This window comes from Triturus cristatus, chromosome 7, assembly GCF_964204655.1.
Source record: "Triturus cristatus chromosome 7, aTriCri1.1, whole genome shotgun sequence".
Classification (NCBI taxonomy): Eukaryota; Metazoa; Chordata; class Amphibia; order Caudata; family Salamandridae; genus Triturus; species Triturus cristatus.
The window spans coordinates 1,656,575,816-1,656,591,931 of record NC_140590.1 but is presented as its reverse complement, the minus strand read 5'-3'; the positions used below and the strand labels follow the sequence as shown (position 1 = coordinate 1,656,591,931).

Here is a 16,116-nt window from a genome sequence, read left to right as displayed (position 1 = left end):
GACAAATAAAGTCTACATTTGCCTATAGCATCTGCAAAATCTAATGTATGTTTTCAAAAGGATATACACATATTTCCATATCATGCTAGATTTGAGATGAATTGTGCTAGCATGCCTCTGCTCTACCACTAACCCCAAGCATAAGTCTACTTTAGCCCTAGAAGCAATGAAGAGTGCATAGGACAAGGCCCTTGAATGTCAGAAGTAACAGCCATAGAAAAATAACTTCTGGATAGCTTATAACTTAGGCGTAAGGAGTATGAAATCTTTCCAAAAAAACTAAAGATATCTCATTAACTGTCTACTGTCCAAAGCTCGATGTTGATTGGCCCGATAAGGATCAGTTGCTCAAATTCACAGAACATTCTGAGAAGGGGATGAACTCAAAATGTGCTCCCCTACGTTCATGCTGAGAGGGTAGTAGGAGAGGGACACAGAAAACACAGTCTGGCCAACAGAACTGAATGATGATTTGTGGAAGCATGGTGCAGCCAAGTTCTGCACCTACTGCAAAGTGGGTAGTGAGAGCAACTGTACACAGAATATGGTGTGACTGGAGGCTCGGTTATGTGCCCAGTGCCCAATGAGCCTGGGCACTGGGCACATAGTGCCAACTGCAAGTTGTGGGGTAGGAGTTACCAAACAGAGCTAACAGGGCTTGGGAAATGGCTACACCATGTGCCAGCGAGAGTGGAGTGTAAAGTTGTTGACACGCCTGTAGAAGATTTGCAACGCTGTGCTTTTTTAAATACCTGCCTTACGTTTTACCTCCAATTAATCCAACAACTGAACAAACTCACTGCTGGTGATCACTCAATGTTCCTTCATATTTTGCTGACTTCAGAGCTACGCTTCAATGCCAAAGGGGCACCCAAAGTCCACCCCTAGCTAAGAGATGATGGCAACTGCCTCACCCCAATCCAAGCGGAGCATAAAAGGGCAGTGGTCAGGTAAAATTGGAGTTCAGGGACCCAGGCACGTTTATTTGTACGTATGTGTGAAGACTGCTTACCCCACATTAAGTACCATGCAGTCCCCATAACATGGGTATGTTCTCTTCCCCATATCTGGAACATGTATGAAGGATGTATATTTTGCATGTGGTTGTGAGAGAGATGGGGGTGCGGTTCATAGGTGGGCTAGTGAATGGTGGAGTCCATTTGCATTCTTATAGTGATATCTTTGTGTAGGTTGGCTATGCCCATCTCAGACATATCAGTATGCACATAACTCTCCTTCTCCCCGTAACATTCCCAATCCCCGAAACCTGTGCAACTGGTGTGTGTGGAGAAGCAACCAGAGTATCCCCTTTGTCTAGTGTAGGTGTAGGTAGGTCAGTTATCTTCCCTAAGGCACCATCCCTCAATTTTCTGTGCGTTGCCCATATTCTATGGCAAAAGGAGCAGATTCAAACAAAGTCTGCCAATAAATTACTGACCTAGGACCAGTCAGACCGGTTAAGACTTGGGACTCTTAGCTAAGAACAGACCTCTGGTTGGTCCTGAGATCCCATTTCGGTCACTACCTTGGCATAAGTAGTAGTCCGTTCGGCCAGTACTAGGTCAGTTAGGACACCAAAAAAGCCTACACACCAGTTCAGGAGCAGAAGACACAGAACCTTTGAGAGGCTGTCATTCTCCCTCCTGTCTGGGTGAACTGTGGAGTAGCACAGCAGAGGTGAACTGTAGAGAGACAGAAAGACTACTGTCTGCTTGGGATTTAAATGCACTTGCAAGGGTAAGACAACCCAATCCATAGAAAGACGTCCAGAAGTGGCAGCTGATAGCAAGGCCTGTGTCAGGACAACCCACCTTTAATATCCAGGAATCGATTGGCGTTATCAGTTCCATGCAATTGCACCTTTTTCTCTCAATTTAACTTCTGTCACAACATTCTAGTCGCGGACAGTGTTACTGCAGTGTTTAGTCTCAATGCAACCGCTATAAAGACATCTGATCAGTGAAATTGCAGGATTCCATTTCTATATTCTCTCTATGAGTTACATAGTTAGAGACAGTTGCACTGCAAGCTTTAGTCTCCATGCTCTTTCAGTGAGCTAATTTGTTAACAGGCAACACTAATGGTGTCATTGCTTTCTAGGTAGTCCCTGTAAGGACATCTGTAGACTTTGACTGCAACAAGAACCTTTCTTACCTATGCAGCATTTGTCCGAACATCTGTCTGTTGCAGGGAAACTACTTTGTTTTTACATTGGGTCTTAGTGACATCTGCTGTTGGTCACAAGTACTACAGCAGTGCAACTCCATCTAATGTATATTATACAAAGACCCAATAGTGAATTCAATGATGTTGTGTTATATAATGCCAACAGTCATGCCATAGCACTGATGCTTTCACTTGTCAAGTCATTTACTTTTAAGAGTGTTACAGGATCCCTCAAGGAGATGCAAAACTGGGACATAGCGGACAAACGCTCAAATCGGATTTTAATGAAATTTTACAAGGATATAAATTATGGTGTGTAGATGATCCTTTTAGGTAGTTTAAGTGAACTGTTTTAGTAGTTAAGTTATAAGGCATGAAAACTTTGTGATATATTGGACCACAAGTATATCGCAGTAATTTCGCAGTATACCGTGGTACTTGCCGATGACAAGGCAGTATAGGATCGACTAATGGCTGCCTTTACAAAAGTAAAAAGCAGCCATGTTGATTTCAACACACTTTGGCTGTGTTCTGGGTTGTGGTATTTAGTATAGGTAGTAGTAGGTTTTATATTTTTCCCTACCTTTTACCACTTTATAAAAGTAGTTATAGATAGGGGAAATTATCTATATATTTTTATACATATTTGTTAAAAAAAGGTAACAGAGTACTAATTCCTTCCTATACACTTATAAAAGAGCAGGACTCTATATTTACACTTAAAAGCCAGAACACAGACAAAGTGTTGTCTACACAAAATGTAAATGTAAATGTAAATGTAAATTGATACTTGTATAGCGCACTACTCACCCGCAAGGGTCTCAAGGCGCTTGTACGAATACCGCTGTGGAACCCATCCTGGCTTTCCCTGTGAGGCGTCCACTCCTGGGCACCCCCAAGGTGGAGGCCAGGCATCCTTAGCTGTTGTAATGTAAGGAAAAGTGTAAGTTTGGTCTCGACAAAATTGACTATTTGGGACACACTATTAGTGCGGAAGGTGTAGTTCCAAAAGCTGACCTTGTGAATACCATTAGAAATCTTGTGGTTCCTTCTTCCAAGGAGGAACTCATGAGATTTTTAGGTATGGCTGAATACTATAATAAATTCATAAAGAATTTTGCTGAGGTCACGTTCAATATGAGAAATTTGTTAAAGAGAGGAGAGAAGTTTAGTTGGAATAGTTTGTGTGACAAGGAATTTAATGACATAAAAATGAAATTACAGAATGCTCCAAATTTAAGGAATTTTGACCCCAGTAAGAGCTCTATTATATCTACTGATGCAAGTCTGAAAGGTATTGGTGCAGTCCTGTATCAAGGGGGTGTTCTGCCAGAAAATACCATCATGTTTATATCTAGGTGTTTGAAAGGAGCTGAATGTCGCTATTCTGTAATTGAACGTGAAGCCCTTGCGGTACACTGGGCCATTAAGAAATTAAAAAAGTTTTTGTGGGGGACCTCATTTGTTGTAAGAACTGATCACAAGCCCCTTTGTGAAGTACTAACTAAAAAAGGGATTGACTCGATATCTCCCAGAATTTCAAAATGGGTGGTTGGATTACAGGGGTTTAACTTCATTGTTAAACATGTTCCGGGGTCAGAAAATGTTGTTGCGGATACTCTTTCTAGGTTAGTTCCTGACGAACAACAAGACAAACTGGATCAGGATTCAGATCCATCTTTTAGTCTTCCACAGGACTTTGTCTGTGGAGTAGATTATAAGGTTATTTCTCGTGAGAGGTGGTTGGATGCTTGTAAGTGTGACAACACTATTCAAGAAGTCTCCAAATTAATCTGTGAGGGTTGGAACCATAAAGATCAAGGCAGTGACTCCGTGAGAGATTTTTGGTTGGTAAAAGACCAACTTTCAAGTTGTGAGGGTTTGTTGTTGAGAGGTCACAAATTAGTACCCCCTGTGTCTTTAAGGAAAGAGGTTTTGGATTTGGCACATGAGGCACACTTAGGAATTTCTAAAACTAAGGAGAGGGTGCGTTCTAGCTATTGGTGGCCGGGTTTAGACACACAGATTGAACATTTAGTCAGGGAATGTGTTCAATGTGCTCTTAGTGAAAAGGTTTTGAAAACTAGGACACAGCCCATGGAAAAAAGAGTTCGTCCGTGTGGCCCCTGGAAGGATATTGCTCTTGATATTTTAGGGCCTATTCATGGGGATGGTTCTGACACGTTTGTTATAGTGGTCATGGATTTGTTTTCAAGGTGGCCAGAAGTGATTTTTGTGAAGAATATTAATTCTGCTACGGTTATTCGATGTCTAAAAGATATTATTGCCAAGGAAGGGATTCCTGAGACTTTGCTTACAGACAATGGGGTACAACTTGTTTCGAGTGAGATGGAGAGTTTTCTTGGTGATTGTGGCATTGTTCACAAGAAATGTTCTTTGTATCACCCAGAATCCAATGGAACAGTAGAAAGGTTCAACAGGGTTTTGAAGGAAACGGTGTCTTTAGCAAAGTCCAATGGTCTTAATTGGCAGGAGGAGGTTTTGAAAAGAGTGTCTGTGTATCGGTTTACCCCACATACCACTACAGGGAAGTCTCCTTTTCTTTTATTTCGTGGAAGGGACCCTGTTACTTTTTTAGATCCACCATGGGTAAATAAATTTCTGACTAGCAGATCTCGTGAGGTGGATTCTACATCATGGCAAGAACAGGAAGATTTGAAATGTTCTAAGAGTAAAAAAAACTATGATGTTCGTCATGCTGTTAAGTCAACGAAGGTTAAGGTGGGTGATTGGGTTCGGATCAAGAGACCTGGTTTTGCTGTGTCTGGATCTAAGTTCACCAAACCGGTAAAAGTTGTCAAAGTGTTTAAGAATGCTGTTAGAACTAGTGATCACAGGGTTTGGAATCTAGGTCGTGTTGCTCTATGCAATACTGATGTGTCATCAAGCTTTCCTCACTCTGCCATGGAAGGGGAAGGTGCTCCGGAGGTTAATATAAGGCCAAGGAGGAATACTTGTTTTCCCTCCCATTTAAAGGACTATGTTATGTAATTAATGTCACATGATGTTAATGTGTTTTGTTTGTGTTTTGTTTAGGGGTAAAGGAGGGAGATATGTTGTAATGGCTTTCTTTTCCTGTAATTACATCTTGTCTATGTTCTTCACTCTGATGATGCTTAGTGTTCTGGAATGTCAGGACTAAGCCAGCTGTGGAATGTGTGTGAGCAGTGAGATCATTATCTTACTGACAGTTGGGTGGATGAGTTGTTTATACCTACTACTGAAAATAAACCTGAGACACCCTACTTCAAGCCTCAGCATCTTTCTTCTTCAAAGAGGTTTACTTTTCAACATTAGCGTTGTGGGGGCCGTTGTGGAGATTAAGCAAGCTATTGCCCAGAGTTGCAGAGTGGGACTCCATGATTGGAATAGGCACCGAGGCGAGAATTATCAGGTCCATGGAATTTTGAGCCCAAGACCCGCCGAGGCGGGAAATTGAACCCTGGTCCCGGGCCAGACCTCTGCATCAGGGTCTGCCGCTCTAACCATTGAGCCACACTTCTCCACAAAATGGTTGCCTTTTGCTTTTGTAAGGGCAGTCATTAGCCAATAATAAACAGTTTTGTCACCCGCATGTACTGCAGTATACCGCGGCCAAATATATAACTCCTTTTTTTGTGCATTATGGGCCTGATTCACAATGGTAAACTTATACGTTTATGTATGTATACAATTAGTTATTATTCGCAAAGGCATTTTACTAGAAGTATGTTTACGACTGCGGACTCTCCGCACATAAAAAGATAGGACTGTCCTCTCTTTTTAAGTGCGAAGACTCCGCAGTCATAAAGACACTACTCATAAAATACCTTTGTGAATAGAAAAAAATCGTAAACTTGCTTATTTGTACAGTAGTGTGTGTGTGTGTGTGTGTGTGTATAGTATTTGTCGATTGTATGGGTTCTTTTTAATTAAATAGTTTTTAATGTTGTGCAGAATAATTGATGCATGTTCGATGTTATGAGTTTGTAAATTATGTGATCCAATAATTCCTTTTATTTTTATTGCATATATGCATTTTGCCTACGTGTAAGTCCATTTGTCTGAAATGAATATATTACACTTCTAGAGAAAGTAATTTCAAATACGGGTGTCAGCTGAACTAAATGCACACATAACTTTGTGGGCCGGGCATGAAGTGCTTCTGTTCGGTGCCTCTGGAATTATGCAACACTGAAGGGCCAAATTATGAGAGAGACGGCCAAAATTATACATAATGTACGAATTATGTTGCAAAATGTGGTACAATATATGCTATTATTATTTCGGTATTTCTTGATTTCAGCAGTTATTTATACGGTCTAAGCAAAGTTGCCCTTAATTAGTAGTAATTTTAACAATTGAATTCAGCAATCAGGAACTGAAAGGTCACTCGTCAATCTTTGGAAGGGCCTCCCATTGCACGGGCCCACATGTTGGTGCTTTTTTCGTATCTTTTGAACTGTTTGCATGGTTTACAAAACAATCATGTTTCTAGCTCAAAGTAAGCAGCACATTATGTGTTATGCGGCAAATCCATAATTATGCAGAAAATGCTGCAACTGCGCAGACTAGCATAATTCCAGTGACTGTGTAAATTCAGGCTGATTGTATGCCAGTAATTGTATACTCTGTTAGTTGAGCGCAGACAACAGATACAGGTGTGTGCAGCTTTCATACCATACATTTTGTTGATTGCGAACCTTCTGTTCTCCCCATGCTGCAAAACCTTGTAAACTGGGGTAGCGGGCGTTACTTAGAGACATCTGGGAACTTTTTAACTAGATACACACTGTTCTATTCTGGACTAAAATAATTACTAACGGATTGCTCAGTGATCTGAACGCTCGCCGCTGACAAATGTGGCATTCTGGAGGCCATGAGTTTGAATTCTGGCAAGGCACACACACTCCCAAGATGGATACATTGAGTACAATTGATTGTGTAATGGTCATATCTGATATCTAGACTGCTTAGAAAAGGCCGAAGTGCAGTAGTTGGAGCTATGTAAAGGAACAATGCTCAAGAAAATAATTTGACATAGGCATATATCATTAAATAAAGCCATTTTGAAATGTGTCAGTTGGCGTTTCGCTCTCCGTGTCCATAATTTATATTTTGTCTCTTTGATTTCTTTCCCTGACATAAAACAGAACACGTCACTCCATTTCTCATTCACTCTCTGTCGCCTGTAATTCTCTAAGAAACCTCCAGTCTCCATGGGAAGGGCACTCATCGTCTGAGAACAGTCCAATTGATTTATTAATGTATTCCCCGTTATTATGTGGTGCCCTGAAGCCTTGCTAGGATGTGACCTTTTAAATAAAAAAAATTCAAACAATATTGCAGTTGCTTAAAATCGATCTTGTTCGCCCACCTCATGGCACTGCTCTGTGTTCACCACTAGCATTATGTAGGAGTCGGTGACTCAGATTCCAAGGTCACGCTCGCTGTTCACAGAGTTACTGACCTTTTATGCTGCCTCGTTTGGAGTAATTAAGAAAAGAAAGGAAACAGTGAAAAGAAAAAATAAATAAAAATTATATATATATATATATATATATATATATTCACTGAAAAAACCATAGGTTTCACACATGTTATAGTTAGCTGGACATTTCACTCGTAAAAAACCAATGAAATTCCCCCGTTATAGTTAGTGCAGGCAACTATAACTCACGCGACCGCAATCCTCTGCTGATGACGTCAGATGTTACATCACTGTATTTAGACACCTATTTACCCATGTCTTCTTCCATTAATCTTTAGCTATAAATATATTACAAATATTTATTTTTCATAAAGACACATATGTCATCAGTGATGTCATATCTGACATCATCAGCAGAGGATTGCGGTCGCGTGAGTTATAGTTGCCTGCACTAACTATAACGGGGGAATTTCATTGGTTTTTTACGAGTGAAATGTCCAGCTAACTATAACGTGTGTGAAACCTATGGTTTTTTCAGTGAATTTGTACGGTTTTTTAAATGCAAATTTTTTGTTGAGATTTTTGGTAAACCTATGCATAAAATAATATATGTACTATATCCTGCATTATGGAATGGTTAATTTTTTTTTATGCATTTTTTTCCGTGCGCGTACGGTAAGCGCTCCGTACGTCATAAGTACGGTGCGCTTACGTGATACGATGCGCGTACGGTAAGCTGACGCTACGCGCTCCGTACGTCATAAGTACAGCGCGCTTACGGGATACGTACGTGACGTACGCGTACACGCGGAAGCAACGTCGCGGTTACGCAGGGGCGTGTAATGCGCATGCGCGAGTGCGTCTTACGTACGCGCTCCGTAAGCGCTCCGTAAGCGTCACGTTCGCGCATGCGTACTTGTTTCCGAGCGCGTACCGTAAGCTTACGGAGCGCGCACGGTAGGTCATGTGATCCACAAAGAACACTTTTCATTGGTTGAAACTACTTTCAGTTCCAGAAACTTCCCACACCACACCCATTCCCCTCATTACTGCTTGAGATCCCCTAGGAGAAGGAGCTGAATTGACATTGAGATACAATGGCAGAACAGCAGACCTCTTCTGAGAGTGAGGCTAGCAGCACCACCATCATCCAGAGAAGGAGGAAACAAAAGAATTCTTTTGTATGGGAGTATTTTACTTTTCCAGAGGGGGAGAAAAAGATCAATGCTCCATTGGTCACTTGCACACTTTGTGACCGTGTTTTATCTAGAGGAAATCCAAGGAAGAAGTATTCCTTTGGAAATCACTCTATGATGAGACACCTTAGGGATAGACATCCCAGGACCTTTGCTCGACATACTGGAGAAAACTCTTCAGTAAGTCACAAGAGCCCAACCTCAGAAGCTCAGCCGAGTACATCATCGGCAGCTCAGCTGAGCCCTTCCTCTGAGGTGGGAGCATCACCTTCTTCTGCTCCTCTGGACGTTAACCCTCGATTTGGGAGGGTTGCAATGAGGTGTACAACGTGTTGTGGTCTTATTGTTTTTGGGGAGACCAGTGTTTCCCTTATTAAGAATAAGATAGACCAGCACGTTTGTAGACGCTCATAATATTCCCATTCTTTCTTTCCTCCATCCCTGTATGAACCCAACGGCTCTTTTAAGAGCCAACCTTACCTCACAATTTTTTTGATTTTTTTTAAGCTTTCCTTTTTGAAAACATTTTTTTGCCGTGCGCGCACGGTACGCGTAATTACGCGAAGTTCGCGGAATTTCTCCGTTTACGCCGTGCGCGTACGCTACGCGCATTCGGCGATTTTTCGAAAAAAAAATAAAATTAATTTTTGCCCTTAGGGGTCCTTCTGGGACCCCCTGACAAAGGCTAGGGGGTCAGGAACTGTCCAGCCTGCCCCCTTTTCACGTTATCCACCTTTGTTTTTCACCCCCTCAGACTGCGAGAGACAAAATGGCGGCCGACACTTCCTGGTTTCGACCGATTCGAATGTTTACTGAGATCTAACAACCAATCAGAATCGCGCTCGCGCACGGCAGCGTGCGCGTACGGTAAGCTTACGGTACGCGCTCGGAGCGCGACCATAGATATATATATATTGATTTAAATGCTATTTTCTCAGGAAATACTGAACAGATTTACACGAGACCTTCAAAAGGCACATCCCTGACCTGAGGGCTACCTCTCTGCCAAATTTCAACTAATTCTGTTCAGCCGTTCGGGCTGTAGCTCGGACTAAAGGTCCTATGGAAAAATGCATGGGGAAAACACGTTTTGGGACCCCCCCTTTTTCTCAGCCCCCGCTTGACGAATCCCCCCGAGACTTTCAGGGTAGGAGCGGAGCGCCCCACCTATTTTGAGAATTTCGCGAGGATTCGTCAATCGGCGCCAAAGTTATTCCAAATAGAATGTTGCGGATTTCCTATGGAAACACGGTCCTAACTATAACTAGTTACCACACATATTTACTACAGCAGTGTGTCTGTCAGAGCTGAATTTTAGTCTGTCTCTCACCAGGATGTATTGAGCGGTAGTTCACAGTTGCATATTATTGTTCTGATATGTATGTTGACCTCTTTTATTTTATCTTATTTCTATTTTCAGTCTGCCATCCTCGTTCTCTTCCTCTATACAATGCACATTTTGAGTAGAAACGAAGATATGTTTTGTCGACAACTTAGATATCTGCCATGTTTTGATACTAAGATTTGTTTTGTTTCTTTCCTTTTTACAGGAGGGAAGGAAGGAGCCCATTCACCTACGAGCACCATCACGGGCCTCCTACCCTTTCCCCCGTCACTTCACTTTGATGGGATGAAGCTCACTCCGGTTGTGGTATGGTCACTCGCGATTTTAATTGACTGAGATCATTTTACAACGGACTTGTTTACATACGTCCACTGGCACTTGCTAGCACTTCTCATGTCTTTACTTCCCTTGTCGATTTGTGCCATCTTAGTCTGGAGTATTGTTACCTCTGCTCACTTGAGCTTATTCACTGATGTATCACACTTGTATAGCACCCCCGAGACTGTCACACACTCCCCTTGGCACTTCGACACAGTGGATACCCATTACATTGTATCGACTTTTGGCACAACTCAGTCCCGTGCCAGCTTAACTTTGGGACATTCGGGAGTATATTTTCCTCAAGGCTACACATATACCGGCCGCCTTTGGGCTATAGTTGAAGGCACTATTTAGTGACACTTCTCTGGGGACGAGCCCGTAGTTTCATCAGGTTCTGACACAGTGCTGCACCTCCCATGCAATGTGAGTTATGTTGGTATTCACCTTTACTTCATTCCTACATTGTTTAAATACTGTATGTACTCACATATTACAGCATTATATTCCTGTATTGTGGTGCCACTACAACATGTCTGCCGTTTTTGACCACCTGACCAATGTATCCCACAAGATTGTCCTTTGTTACTGTTTACCCCGGAAAAGCTTTATCCGTCAGTCACCCATGATTGTTTCCTTACGTGAACAAGACTCTGCAACGAGTTGAAACGCGTTGTGAGGAATAAACACCTCTTTTTTTGCACTACCCCGGATTTTGCCTTCTTTGGTTACTGAGAGCGCATTATTGGATTGTTGTGGGAACATTACGAGTCGGCGTGCTCCGCCGACATTTGCGCCACCTCTCACGGGTCAAGCGGTCCAGAAGGAGCGTTTGTGGATTTATATATATATATATATATATATATATATATATATATATATATATATATATATATATATATATATAAAAACAACCTCTCTGCCTGAGAAAGGAACGAGCCGCACTCCATCCGATAATGAAGGATTTTATTTCATTTCAAGGGTGGCATTACCTGATGCATTTCGGTCACAACTTGACCTTCGTCAGAGGGGAGCCAGCAACTTGAGGTCAAAACAGTACACCAACACGAAGCTTGCCTTTTAAACGGACATTGTCTTTCCCCAGGTGGGCGCCTCGTTAAGCTGATTTTAGGCATGCTGGGTCATGTAGTGCGCTGTAGACCACATGATTTTAACCCTCCAGTGGGCGCTGCTATCTGCTCCTTTTACCACAACCGGAGTCCCCAAACAAATTAATTTTGATATTGCTGGGGCACCAGAACCAAAATCCATTTCTTGGGAGAGAGAGAGAGAGAGAGAGAGAGAGAGAGAGAGAGAGAGAGAGAGAGAGAGAGAGAGAGAGAGAGAGAGAGGGAGTGAGAGAGAGGGAGTGAGAGAGAGGGAGTGAGAGGGAGGGAGTGAGAGAGAGGGAGGGAGTGAGAGAGAGGGAGTGAGAGAGAGAGAGGGAGTGAGAGAGAGAGAGGGAGTGAGAGAGAGAGAGGGAGGGAGTGAGAGGGAGAGGGAGTGAGAGGGAGAGGGAGTGAGAGAGAGGGAGTGAGAGAGAGGGAGTGAGAGAGAGAGGGAGTGAGAGAGAGGGAGAGGGAGAGAGAGAGAGAGAGAGAGAGAGAGAGAGAGAGAGAGAGAGAGAGAGAGAGAGAGAGAGAGAGAGAGAGAGGGAGGGAGGGAGGGAGGGAGGGAGGGAGGGAGGGAGTGAGTGAGTGAGTGAGTGAGTGAGTGAGTGAGTGTGTGTGTGCGTATATATATATATATATATATATATATATATATATATAAACGTTCTCCTGCTTGCAGAAAAGCAAAACAGTGCAAGATGGCTGTAAACATTCAACCATTTTGCAAAGAATCAGCGCTGTATCCTCCACTCTTTAAACATCATTAACAGTGGCAGGAGCTCCCACGATCAGATAGATGGCTGAAAGCAGCCTCCACTGGGTTGGTGGAGTGCAGATGAGTAGTCACTAATTCCACCACGCGTGTGCCTTTAACAGCACCTTGACAGCCGTGCAGTCGCTGCCTCACGGACCCTACTGCCCGGGTGGAAAGACAACTCGCAGAGCATCTTTAACTGTTTCCAGAGAAGAGAAGGGAAGACACGCGCTCACATTACAACACTACAAGAAAAAAAAAAAGGTGGCCTCATAAAATCCTGCTCGTCACTTCATGTGCTTACCCATCCGACTTGATTTCGGTCTCGTGCCTCCAAAACCAACTCTGGCAGCTACCTACTAACTTGTGGGAGGGGAGGTATGGAGGTTTACAGCAGAAGGCAGCCATATGACCAGCTACTGTCAGAAGCAGCAATGTCATCTCCTTGAACGGGAGTGCAAAGTGGCTTCTAATTGGGAACCACAGATTAGATGAGAAGGGTTAACTCAGTAGCGACTGAAAACACGAGCGCTCATGCTACAGTCACAACACGATAAACAGGAACGGAGTGACTGAAAACGCAAGTGCTCATGTTACAGCCTGAAGCCAACGAAAAAACATAGTGCGCCGAAAGTAAAATAAATGGTCAGAAGTGAAATGATACATGTAACAGGGCCAGTCTCAACGGGAGGGAACAACACACCAAAAGGAGGGACAAATAGCAACGTTTCACCACTGTAAAAGGAATTTTGAAAGGCACACGAAGAAACAAATGAAAATCGATGGGTGTTAAAGCCCACAGATTAGTTTCAGCATGTCTCGAAGAGATAGTGCAAGCGCTGCTTAGGCGAGACCTAAAAAATACTTTTACACCACATAATCTAGATTTCTGACACATTTAATCTAAATCAGTTAAGCCATTCTCAGACTAGTCTCTCTAAACAATACTCTAAGACACCACACGCCACTCCACTCTACGACATGCAACTCTTCTCTACGACATATCACTCCACTTTACGACAGCCTACTCAAGTCTACGACATGCCACTCCACTGTATGACACTCCCCTCCAGTCTACCACACCCCACTCCACGACATGCCACTCCATGACCCTCCACTGTACAACATGCCACTCCACTCTATGGCATTCCAAGTTCACCTTACGCCACTCTACTCTGAGACACTTTACCACATGCCACTCCACTCTTCTGTTCAACATGCCACTCCACTCTACTCTACTGTAGGTCACGCCACTCTACAACATGCAACTCCAGTCCACCACACCCTACTCCACTCTACTCCATCTCTCTTCACTCTACGTCATCCACTCTAAGACACTGTAAAAGACGCCACTCTATGACACACCATTTCAACCTACTGCAAGCACGCCACTACACTCTACGCCACTCCATAACACACTAATCCATTGTACGCCACTGTATGATACACTACTCCTCGTCACTCAACACTAAGACACGCAACTCCATTCAACCACACGCCACAACACTGTACTCCACATTATGCGAATTTGCAACTATAACACTCTCCACTCTACTCCACGACACGACACTCCGCAACACTCTACTCCACTCTATGCCCCTCCACTCTATGTCAATTTACTCCACTCTACAACACTGTACGACAAGTAACTCCATAACACTGCACTCTATGCTGCTCCACTCTATGACACGCCACTCCACTATGACACTGCACTCTACGCCACGTTACTCCACATGCCACTCCACCACATGCCATCCCCTCTACTCCACTCTGATACTGTACAACATGCCACTCCACTCTACGACATACCGCTCCACAACATGCCACTCCACTGTACACCCCTCCACTCTAAAACATTGCACTAAACACCGTTCCACTCTACGACACGCCACTCTGCTGTACCGTATGCCATTGTACTTTAATCCGCTCTATGACACTGAACTCCACTGTACAAAACTAACTATAACTTTAGAATTTCTAATTGTGTGTAGTTTAAGTTAGCTTTGTATAAAAAGCGTGAATAATAAATCAAAGTTATAACTATAGAATTTCTAATGTTTGTGTAATTTAAGTTGGATTGGTATAAAAAGAGTAGACTAAGTTTTCCTAACTATAACTAAGCTTTAATCTTTTTTTTTTCTCCATACACACGCATATACTTAATGGTGGTCACCACTCTGAAGTTATGGTTCAGGTGGCGTTTGCATTGAAAAGCCATCTTCTGATTTTCCCTTTTATTTTGAAACCGCAACATGAGGGGAATGTTTGAATGTGTGTGTATATATATATTTAGATTTTTTTGGGGGGGGGGGGGGGGGGCTCCCCAAAGAGAAACAGATGAAATATATATATATATATATATATATATATATATATATATATATATATATATATATATATATATATATATATATATATATATATATATATATATATATATATATATATATATATATATATATATATATATATATATATCCAATCCAAGAATGTCCCCGAGCTTTAGAGACCGCACTCCACAAAGAACAGTTCGTCTGAACTCTTTATTGACTGGAAACAGGCATTCAAATCTGATTAGTGAAGACCCTGTCGCGTTTCTTAATCATAGGGTTTGGTGCGTTGAAAAACCAGAAATGACTGTCAATCATTTTTATGCTACATGCTCTCTCCAGTGAAAGGCATGCTGGTAGTAGCAGTCCCAACTATTCCCCTTCGGTGGGGTCTGTTTTCCTACCATAATTTTTCCACCTATTTCAATAATAATGTTTTTACAGCCCTCCAGTGGGTCTCAGGTTCGTTTATCTGTTTCCCAATTGTTTAGGTCCTCGTGCTGGAAACCGGCCGCAACAGAATGTCACAGCCACTCAGACCTTTCCATTGATGTGGGTGGCGGTGCAGTCCCTCACGGCCGGAGCTGCCGTGTTTAACATCCAATCCAAGAATGTCTCCGAGCTTTAGAGTCTGCACTCCACAAAGAACAGTTCATCCGAACTCTTTCCATTTCTGGTTTTTCAACCCACCAAACCCTATGATTAAGATGCCGGAGGCATCGAAACGCGTCAGGGTCTTCACTAATCAGATTCGGACGAACTGTTCTTTGTGGAGTGCGGTTTTTAAAGCTCGGGGTCATTCTTGGATTGGGATATTGGGATATATATATATATATATATATATATATATAATTATTTTTTGGGGCTCCCCAAAGAGAAACAGATAAATAAGTGATGATTTGTAACCACATGCTATAAAGGCAGGCCAACACTTACCACTGTATATAGGTGTGTGACTGTTCCAATATTTTATGGTTATTGTGCCATTTAGTAAGTAGTTCTTCGATCAGAATACCTGTAATAGAAACAAACATTAAACACTGAAAACACTTCAATGTACCCCAAAGTGTCCATGACCTCCCACATCCCAAAGAGCCCATGACCTTTCCACATGTCAGTTGAACAAAGCTCATCTACCCCACTATTTTACCCACATGAAAAATATTCCATTCACTTTGCCTGCACTAGCATGAGTTGCATCCATCGCACAGCTTTATGACACCAGCAAAGAGTTCCTTCAAAACATCTCCTGTAAAGACTGCCTCCATCTAAAAGAACACATGAATGTGCCACAAGTGATGCTGAAGAGAAGTGATATGGACTGGAAACAGATCAGGGTCCAAACATATTTCCCAACATTATAACCCCAACTAAGGATAAGAGACATTTACTAACAGTATGATACTGCTCACCAACAGTAATGTAGACCCTAAATATACTAGGACAGATACTCTTGGGAAATAT

The 16,116-nt window shown here is 42.5% G+C and overlaps 1 protein-coding gene across 2 annotated transcripts in view; it reads right to left on the bottom strand.

The window, feature by feature from the left end:
• OGFR (opioid growth factor receptor) overlaps positions 1–16,116 on the bottom strand; it is a 107,521-nt gene that overhangs the window by 31,473 nt on the left and 59,932 nt on the right. For both annotated transcript variants that reach the window (XM_085619725.1, XM_085619724.1), the window contains one exon: positions 15,589–15,667. In XM_085619725.1, coding sequence (XP_085475851.1) covers positions 15,589–15,667 — 79 coding nt within the window. The remainder of the gene's footprint in view (positions 1–15,588; positions 15,668–16,116) is intronic.